The sequence below is a fragment of the Sprattus sprattus genome, assembly GCF_963457725.1.
Source record: "Sprattus sprattus genome assembly, chromosome: 4".
NCBI lineage: Eukaryota > Metazoa > Chordata > Actinopteri > Clupeiformes > Clupeidae > Sprattus > Sprattus sprattus.
The window spans coordinates 23696136-23706653 of record NC_137923.1 but is presented as its reverse complement, the minus strand read 5'-3'; the positions used below and the strand labels follow the sequence as shown (position 1 = coordinate 23706653).

General features: G+C 45.2%; 1 protein-coding gene across 5 annotated transcripts in view; it reads right to left on the bottom strand.

The window, feature by feature from the left end:
• Positions 1 to 9367, bottom strand: part of tenm3 (teneurin transmembrane protein 3) — a gene marked incomplete at both ends in the record, with an annotated part of 201492 nt that extends 192125 nt beyond the window's left edge. For 3 of the 5 annotated variants that reach the window (XM_080837071.1, XM_080837072.1, XM_080837070.1), the window contains 2 exons: positions 2844 to 3125; positions 9133 to 9367. In XM_080837071.1, coding sequence (XP_080693197.1) covers positions 2844 to 3125; positions 9133 to 9367 — 517 coding nt within the window. The remainder of the gene's footprint in view (positions 1 to 2843; positions 3126 to 9132) is intronic. The other 2 variants (XM_080837073.1, XM_080837074.1) reach the window with 1 other exon arrangement.
• Between the last annotated feature and the right edge of the window lie 1151 nt (positions 9368 to 10518).

Sequence of the window (10518 nt, the reverse complement as noted above, 5' to 3'; positions counted from 1 at the left end):
TCTCCCTTCCTCACATCGCCAGCAACACACAAAGTTGTGAGGGCACTGGCTGAAAGAGAAAGAAAAGCCCTCCACCTTTCTCGTCTGCAGGCCTTCGTCTCAGGAAATTAATTCCTCTGAAGCGGCGCTGCGCTAGCAGCGAGGCCTCCGCAAACATTAAATCTAGTTGTTTAGGTGGAATAGGGGGCTCCTGGTGAATGGTGTATACATGTGTGTGTGTGTGTGTGTGTGTGTGTGTGCGTGTGTGGGGGGGACCACTCTGTTCAACTGGCACAGTGAAAGGCTGCACCTGACAGCAAGACAAACGTTGTCTGCCTCGCCCTCCCTCCTTTCGGGTGCAGCATGTATTAATCCTGGCTCTCCCAAAATGGAATTACCTCCCGGGCTTTTGAAGCTAATGCGGGACAGCACTGGCCCAGTAGCCCCAAAGTATAAACACAGGCCGAGAGCTCAACGTCAACAGCCCAGTCCCTTCTACACACACACACACACACACACACACACACACACACACACACAAAGACCTTGAAAAGCTATGAGTGGTTGCATGAGGGGAGAGAGCAAGAGAGAGAGCAGGAGGGAGACAGAGAGAAAGAGAGAGAAATTAACTTGGGAAAAGGTAAATCCAAACAGTGTGTCAATCATTTGGACACGCTTTCTTCCACTGTGCTGGCTAAGTGACGCCGAGCACATGTAAACAGGAAATCATTTGATATGGCTGCAGAGATCTTTTTTCTAGGCCTGCCCCAAACCACCCCCTCGTCTCGCCAACCCAGTCTCCCGCCTGGCAACTCAAAGAGAACAGTAGCACTGCACCGTTCACTCTCCCTCGCTCCAGCCTTCTTGTTTCTTTCTATCTGTCTCTCGCTCTCTTTCCAATCCCTCTCCACCCCTCTCTCTCTCCACCCATCTCTCTCTGCATTCCTCAGGTATCCCACTGTTTTGGACAGGCCTGATAAACAGCCTTATTTACAATCTCTGTCTAATCTGCCTCTCTCTCTCTCTCTCTCTCTCTCTCTCTCTCTCTCAGCGTGTGGCTGACACCTGTCACTCGTCAGAGCTTAGGGCTCAGACACCTTAAGCATATGCCTCAGACCCGCGTAGTGTGGAGGCCAATCCAGCCTTAAGCAACCGGCCTGCTGTCACTCAGACCCCTCACTTAGATAATGGCCACATAATAGTTTGTGAATCCCTCGCATTCAGAGCCGTCATCCTCTCGCTCACCTCACACTGCTCTTGTGCCTGAAGGCCAGCCCTAAAGCTGCTTTTACTGGTATTAAACACCCTTAGCAAAATGAATTGGTTAAAGCTGTGAGTAATTTCTCGGAGGACGTGTTCACATATGCTCACTAAGATGTGTGCGGAGCTTTAAAAAAAAAAAAAAACTCATATCGTAATGGCAGCAAAATCTGGGAAAGCGGCACAATCAGCGCTTTGAGTTGAGCTTAATTAAGGCAGGAGGCGCTAATGAAAGTGATTATATAAGGTCTTTTCAAAGGTTACCAACACAAAACACCTGTAAGAGTAGGTCTCGGGGGCCTGTAAATGAATGAGTTTAGCAAGCAATAAATGGGAGGGAGGAGAGAGGGAGACAGAGAGCGAGAGAGAAAGATGTATGCAGAAAAATAAGATAATGAATTAGCGCTCAGTTTCTTCATGCTTTTCTTTTCTTAAAACACTTTTTTCTCTCCCTGTCAGCAGGTTGACTGCTCTCAGTTGCAAAACTCCGACAGCTCACACTCGATTGAATGTGAGAGAAATATTTAAAGAGAGCGGAAAAAAATAAAAGAAGAAGATAAAAACAATATTCAGAACACACGAGTGGGCCTCTCAACAACTTTTTCATGCAAAAACAAACGCGGCGGCAACGACATTCAGGACCAGAAACGAAGCGCTGCCACCTGAGAACTCTTTGAACCACCGTGACTGTTTGGAGAATGTGAGTAAAAAAAAAGAAATAGACTCAGAGAGAGAGAGAGAGAGAGAGAGAGAGAGAGAGAGCGAGAGAGGGAGAGAGAGAGCGTCGTTCCTTCCTCTCTTCCTGTTCTACTGCTCCCGTCACTCTTCCAGGTTTCAAGCCCGATCAAATTTGCACTTCAAACCGTTGGGGCCTGTTAATCAGGCATTGTCGACGTGCGCTCAGCCGTGCTGGCATTCCGCTGGTGTAGAGGAGCAGGCCCCCTCCCTCCGCCGCGCTGCACCGCAGCCCACAAAGCCGCCTTTGATTGCACAGCAGGCCCCCCTGAGCACAAGGAACAGGTGACTGGGACCTGGGTGGATTCTCCCTGGCTGCCATCCCCACAACAAAGCCATCAAGGACCCACCCTCCCCTCTCATCCGCCCTGCCCATCCCACTCGACTCTTCTGCCACAAATCCGGATGCTGGTTGTCATGGTGGGGGTGTGTGATAGGCTCATCGCCCTTGACGACGGGGGAGAGTGGTAAAACAGTTCAGCCAATGGAAAGCTCTCAGTGGTTAGTTTTGGATAGCTCGTGGACACGCCTATGAAGAGAGAGTTCTATGCAGTCGCAGGCACAGCCTGCTGACAATTTGGTAGGAAGGAGTCGGACATGGTGGAAGCAGGCAAATAGCACAATGTGTGCTCATATACCCACCTTCTGTGTGTGTGTGTGTGTGTGTGTGTGTGTGTGTGTGTGTGTGTGTGTGTGTGTGTGTGTGTGTGTGTGTGTGTGTGTGTGTGTGTGTGTGTGTGTGTGTGTATGCATCTTTGTGTATCTGGCCACTTCTACGAATGAGGGATAAAGATGTCGTCCAGTCTGTGGCAAAGCAGTTTGGTGATAGTTGTGGGGTAAAGACAGACAAAGCCTGGGCTGGTACTCACCATTCTCGCTGTCTGACTTGTTCTCGTGCTCTGTGTCGGTGAGCGTGAGTGCCGAGTTGGAGCGGCTGGACAGGCACGAGCCGCGGCCGCCTGTCTTCACGCCGCGACCCCACAGGCGCATGGCACGCTCCGGCGACATCACACCCTCGTTCTCCGTGTCCACGTCGGAGCCGGCACCCACCGAGTAGCCGCGGTGCGGCAGGCCCATCTCGGCGCAGAAGGCCAGGCCGCGGCGGGTGGCCGGCTCGCAGATGCCCAGCTGCCGCAGGTTAAAGTTCTGCCCTGGAGAGCACAGAAGCCCGGCGGCCCAGTCAGACGCACGCCAGCACAGGTCAATACCACACATCACACCCCCACCCCACCTCCACACACAGCATAGAGCCCCCCTACTAGTCTCTGCTCTATGGAACGGCCAGGGTGGGGACAAACTCGAGTCAACACCACATATACCTTATAGGAGTGTGCAGCATTGACACAGCGCCATAAAGGAGCAGATATATAATATATTAAGGTGAAAAACCACTGAAATTCAATAAGGCCTTGTGGAAAAGCAATAATACTGTGACTGTGACACAGGAGACCTCACATACAGGCACACTTGATAAAGATCACTGAGGTTTGTTCAGTTCGAAATAATGAACTTTCATTTTATTTTATTCATACCCTTCATATTGAAGCTGCCTCCTGGTTATGTGTCAAAATACGTTAAAATGGGGTCATGGCACGCATCACCGAATTTCAATAAACCTGAAGTGCCCAGCGTACCCCTCCCTCCACATGAGTCCTCCCAGGTCTTTTAAACACTCACATCTGACAAGACCTGTCTTTAGATTTAGGGGATAGTGTGTGTGAGGGTGCGTCTGTGGATGCAAGTGTGTGTGTGTTAAAAAGCCTGGAAGCTTAGGTATGCATGTTATCCAGCTGAGGGGGCGAGGGCAAGGCCCCTGTAGCCGTGGCCAAATAAAGTGTGACAGGTAAATGGACCTTCTGCCAGCCCAGGAGTCTTCTGGGAATGTCAAGCTGTGATCGGAACGCTGGCTTAGAGCCGAAAGAGGAGTTGAACAAAAACAAAGCTGTAAATTGATATCGCTCTCTCCTTTTTGTGGAGAGGAGGGGATTGTATCAACTGACCTGTAGGCCAGACTGAAAATACAAACAGGCACACACGCACATCCGCATAACCACAGACACACACACACACACACACACACACACACAGGCCCACACACACACACACACACACACACAGAATGGACACGCCTATACCTATACACACCGTGTGTCGAACAAAGAGACTACGGCATCTCAGCACACAGTGAAAAAACTGTTCTCTAAGTCCCGCGGTGCCATGGAAATCCCCCTCTACATGTGCATCTTCATTGCCTACACAAGCCTGGCTCCTCCTTACCACTCCCAACACACACAAACACACACACACACACACACACACACACACACACACACACAAAGGAAACTGAAATGAGAGGCCAGACTGCCAGACTGATACCAGGACAGCCTGTTCTGTGCCAACTGTGAGCATTACTTCAGAGTTGCCTGTTCCTTGGCCCTTGTGCTGGAAAACTCTTAACACACGACTAAAGAGCTGTTTAGACCGCACACATAATTCAGCACACGCTCAGATAGAGCAGACCGCTCACTTATTGAGATTTATTAGTGTATAGCCAGGCAATTATCAGAGAATTATCAGAGAACTAGGGAGCTGGCAAGAAACAAAGAGATACAATGCTGCCAACTAGAATTCAAAGCAATCTCTCTTCGAAATAGACAAATATGGAAAGGAACAGCTGGAAACTGGGCGGGGAGATGCACACGTGATATGCACTAATCACAACGTCAAAGGAGCAAACAGGGAGAAGTGTTGTGGGATCCCAAGTCAAAGCAATTTCACAACTCCAACAAGCAAGACTTCTTCTTACCTCACAACTGCACCAACACAAACTACTGTGTGTGTTTGGAAGAGGAGAGAGAGAAAGAGAGAGAGACAGAGAGAGAGAAAGAGAGCAAGAGAGGGAGGGAGGGGGGGAGATATGAGGAGGAAGGGGGTTGAGTGGATTGAGGATTTTGAGATTGAGGAGATAATACAAGACAGATGGGTGAAATCTTGAGGAACAGAAAGAGAGTGAAAGGGAAAAGCAGAGAAGAGGGAAGAGGAGAGGAGTAGAGAGGAAAGGAGGTCTTCACCATCGTGTAGAGGTTTTGGCAGCCAGGCTGGTAGTTGAGGCGCTTTTTAATCTGCGCTGTGATTTCATAAATATCTCCAGGCCTTGAAACAGTAAACTTGCTTCAAAGGCAGCATGACTACTACAACAACAACAGCAGCAACAAGTCCAGCGGCTGCACGCAACCCATGAAGTCATCTGGGCAAAGAAAGCTGCTTCACTTTAGCAGATCTGTCTAACATGAACACTATAAAATGCCTGTACAAAAATAGCTTTTTATTAAAGTATATATAAAATAATTATTTATATGGACATAATTTTAATTGCTACTGAATTATTGCAATTAGCTGAATGTGTAATTCTAATAAGAATGTGAAGTAATTGCTATAGCAGTTATTGGTTGGTTGATCATTTCATTAGATATCTGAAAACATAAAAAAAATAAGAGTCTGTTCAAATCCAAAAATGTGTGAAAAACAAAACAAAAATGCATGGAAAAATTATGTATTGTGTTGTTTTACATAAAGAGGATTTTTTTTTTACAGATTTACAGAAATAGACATCAAAAGAACAGCTTGACACTCAACAATTGAAGGTGTCTGTATAATGTAACAATTTCATTAATATGTAAAATATGTTGTGCTGCATTTTAAGGTCCCAAAACATTATCACTTCTTGTCTTTACTGAGGGGAAATTAAATTGAAATAATTAAAAATACATGTAACTCCAATAAAGTAGTTTCACAAAATCTGCGCAGAATTTCATGAGCAGAATTTTAAACCAGATCCAATTAAAGAAAAGGAGGTTGTCATTTATAATTCATTTCCTTCCTTTTGTAATGATTTCCCAACTTTACCCCCCCCCCGTGAAAATGAGACTGAGACAGAGGCCTCCCTGCATTCCTGCCAGTGGGCTTATCTGCCTAGGAGAGCGAGTAGGTGCACAAGAGGGTCTGTAAAACTTCAGATTCACTGTCACACACACTCACACACACACACACACCGAGAGAGAGAGAGAGAGATAGAGAGAGAGAGAGAGCGTGTGAAGGTCCCAGATACAGCGCCCACTAGAATTTTGAGCAATTATGGCGGAATACAAGAGAAAGGTTTTGATTCTCATTTCCTTTTTAAAATCGCCCAAATGACAGACTGTTCTGTGCTCAATCTTATGCACTTAGCACTTTTTAGGGTCTGAGTTAAGTGCTACAGTTTCAGCTACTGCTTGGGCTTATTTGGTTATTACAATTCTTGTTTTTTAGTTAGGAAAAATACATTAATACACCAAACTGTTTATTTTTTGTATTTTCTCTGTTCTAATACATTAGCTGATAAGACTGAATTATGACATCACTATTTTGATGATGCTTAATTCATTTGATTAATGAAAAACAAACAAACCAATACCGAAAAACAAAACTGAACGCAACATCATTTGCCCAAAAACATAATTTGAGTAACGTATACGAAGAGTTTGTGGTTTTTGCATCAGATGGTCAAATCCTAAATGTTTTGATTTTGTCATTATCTTTATCATTTATTGGTAAAAAATGAATTATAGAAAACTATGAAAAAATTATTAATGACAAGAAATCACAAGAAAATTATTTATTTAAAATTAAGAACAATTACTGTCCAAAATTGTTCATGGCTTTCAATTTCTTCTTTTATGATTTTGTTTAATTCTGTAGAGTCAGTTCCCAGCCCCTCTACTCAAATCATGATCCAGCTTGCAATAAAATTGGTGAAAAACCCAAGGCTATGATTCATTACAAAACTAATTAACAGTTATTTATAACTGAAATAACTACTGACAACATCCATATTAACACTATTTAAAAAAATACAATTTATAATTCTAGTAACTACTTAGCCAGCTAAAGTGGCAGGGATTACCGCTGTAGGTCAATAGCAACATTATAAGAACCACAGACAGCTAGAGTGTAGTAATACACCTGAATTAGCATGAAAAGTCCTGAACATGCTCAAGGGCTTTTACATTTCAAATGTCTCTCTCTCTCTCTCTCTCTCTCTCTCTCTCTCTCTCTCTCTCTCTCTCTCTCTCCTTCTTATTCATTCTCTCTCTCTCATAAATGTAGGTTAGTCCACAGGCATTAGACCATGGCAATGACGTGTACAATGCCTACGGTGTAGTGAAATCCCTTCTAATCTCTCAACTTTACAACTGCACAACCACAACAAGCAGGACTCCAGAAAGCGCGCACACACACACACACACACACACATACACACACACACACACACACACACACACACACACACACACACGCACGCACGCACACACGCACACGCACACGTACAGGCACAGGCACAGACACACGCACACGCACACGCACACGCACACGCACACGCACACACATACATGCAAATGAGGATGGGACACATAAACACACAGATTTACTGAATTCTCTTAAACTAACCACTATAACAAAACAAGTTATTTTGTTTTTAGTGTGGACTAGATGACTAGCACAGAACAGGGGATGTAGACTGTTTAATTCAAAATGGCACTTCAGCTTCAGGTACTATTTAGTGGCTAAAGTGCTTGACTGAATCAGGGCCTGTATTCACAAAGCATCTCAGAGCTAAAAGTAGCTCCTAACTTGGCGATTTAGGAGAAACTATGGGGTGTCAGTCCTAACCTTGGGAATCCCTATTTTTTATTTTATTTTTTACCCAGATTGATTTACAATGTCGCTTAGTGTTAAAAAGTAGCACCTCAGTGCGGGAAAACTTAAAAGTAGCCACCGAGACCATCTCAGCATCTATCATTGAAACAATTTTTGAGTCGCAAGGGAATAATTATAGAGCTTGTTAGAGATGCAATATGACCAACTGAAACAACTCACTGACTGCTTCCATGAAATTGAATGTTGAAATTGAATTGAAACATTTTATTGTACAAATAAACTAGATCTTGTCTAAACAAACATGTCATGATACAGATGCATTTTAAAAACTGTGCGAAGATACTCGGTCTGTGGGCAGCATATTCCATTATTTTAATTATGTTGCCTATGTCAACTATTTATTTATTTATACTTATACATTTATGTATGTATGTATGTATGTATATTTCTCATTGTATTCGGTGCATGCCTGCCCACCGGCACAAACCTGTCACTCATCAACAAATCACGGAGATCATTCCAAGCTCTGGCATGACACTTGACGTCAGCCATAGCAACGGACTCTTAGTGTGGGAGTTCTCAGTTATCCCTAGTAAAAAACTGGTAAGATACATGCTTTGTGAATATAGGCCCAAGTCTCTAAATAAAAGGAATATCCTACATCAATAGATACTTACCATTAGTAGGGTATATTTTTATGCGCACTAAATAAATGAAAAAAAAAAACTTAGTAGTATACACATAGTATATATGCTCTACCCCCTGTCAATGAAATGTAATCTCACAATGGCAGTGTTCATGGATTTTTTTGCAAATGCTTCTGAAGTTTCTCTCTTTGTCCATGTGGGTGTGTATCGTGAGACGCCGCAGCCTTTCTGGAGCCTGTAGCTCAGATAGCTAAAGGACTAAAGGACCAACAACACTTAAAAAAGGTGAGTCAGAGTGATATGGCAGAATGAAAGCACACCGGCCTTGAAAGCACTTCCCTTGCATTAGCAAGCAGTAACCTATGTCCATCGGTATAGGCTGTTTGGTGTATACTAGATATGTGACATATATTTATTAAGTTTTTCGCCCTATGAGGCACTGAGAAACAGTACTAGCCTCCCTGTGTGTATGTCTACTGTGAGGTGCTGCACAACATCAAAGGCTCAAAATGTTCTACAATTCCAATTGATAAAAATCCTGTGCAAACTCTCTCTTTCTCTTTCAAAGTCTCTGCGGTCCAACTGACTTGAAAGGTGTGAACTTCTGGTGATCTTTAGCTTTAGCCTTGAATGCCTAGTTAGAAAGCATTTCACTGCAGTCCATTCATTCTCCTGTATGCATCGTGAATGTTTTGTGTGGGAAATAAATGTGTTCTGATGTCGGTGCGTTATGTGTATGTATTGGTATGTGTTTGTGTGTGTGTGTGCATGTGTGTGTGCGTGTGTGTGTGAGTGAGTGTGTGTGACCACTCACCTTGGCGTGTGTACTCGTCAGCCTCACGGTGCACCATCTCTTTGACGCGGCCACCGTAGAGGAGGCGTGCCGACGGGTCCTGGTCAAAGGCCTTGAGCGTCTCGCTGGAGCTGTAGGACTTCTGGGTGGGCACGCGGCAGTCGTCCGTGTCGCCCGACGAGCCCGTGTAGCGCCGCTCCTTCTCGCGCCGTCCCTTGGTGAGCGAGCAGTACGGCCGGCGTTCCTTCACATCCATCCCGGGCGCATGCTGCGCTGGCCTGCCGCCGCGCGCTAGCCGGTAATCCACTCCCGCCCCGCCGCCCTGACCCTCGGCCAACTGCCGAGCACGATTCCTTTTACGCTGACTCCTCCCCCGATGCTTGCACTGCTTTAGCCTTGTCTACCTGAGGGAGAGAGACAGAGAGAAGAAGGCGTGTGAGATAGCAGTCAGATAGAATTAAGCTGTGCGCTTAATCCTCCCGGGATTCGCAAATCTCTCCACCTTCTGGAGTGTTTTCTGTGTGTGGGTGTGTATCACGGTAAGGGGGGGGGGGGGTGTTCTTGAGGTGTGCATGTGTGTGGATGTTCGTCTGCAGGGTGTGCTTACTTTTGCAATTGTTTGCATTTATGCATTTGAATTTGGTGCATTTGTATGTGTGTGTGGATGTGTTTGTGTGTTTGTGTGTGTGTGTGTGTGTGTGTGTGTGTGTGTGTGTGTGTGTGTGTGTGTGTGTGTGTGTGTGTGTGTGTGTGTGTGTGTGTGTGTGTGTGTGTGTGTGTGTGTGTGTGTGTGTGTGTGTATGTATGTGTGTGCTGAGCTGGGCAAGGGAGGGTTTGCTTTGGTTGTTTTAGCAGAGAGGGTCAATGCAAGAGGATGAAAAGTCAGTAGGCCCGAGAGAGAAGAAAAAGAGAGAGAGAGATAGAGACAGAGAGAGAGAGAGAGAGGAAGAGAGCTAGAGTGAGTCACTGGTGTAATGGATGACTCCCTCTCCTGTCTCTGCTGCATGTCCAGCAATCCTGATAACCTGGACTCAGCCATTAGGAGGCCCTGAGAAAACATTTCATCTTACCATCTGCTGACAAGGGGGGAAAGAAAGGACGGGAAAAAAGGAAAGGACAAAAAAAACATAACAACCTTTCATTAAGTCCTGCCAGCAAGAATTAATAAAATCTACCTACAACATCCTGGGAATGCAAAAAAAGAAAAGAAAACAAAAAAGAGAAAAAAGAACGACTTAATGGGAGACAGAAAGCAATAAATGTTGCCGAGGCCCCAGGGTGCTTTTCAAATGTTTATTAGCCCCCCAAACTTTCTCTGCTTCTAATTCGGGGCCCTGATAATTGCTGCGCTTTAATTTCTTTTCTTGGCTGGCCCTGTTGTGGAGGTCTCAGAGTGTGCGTGCGTGC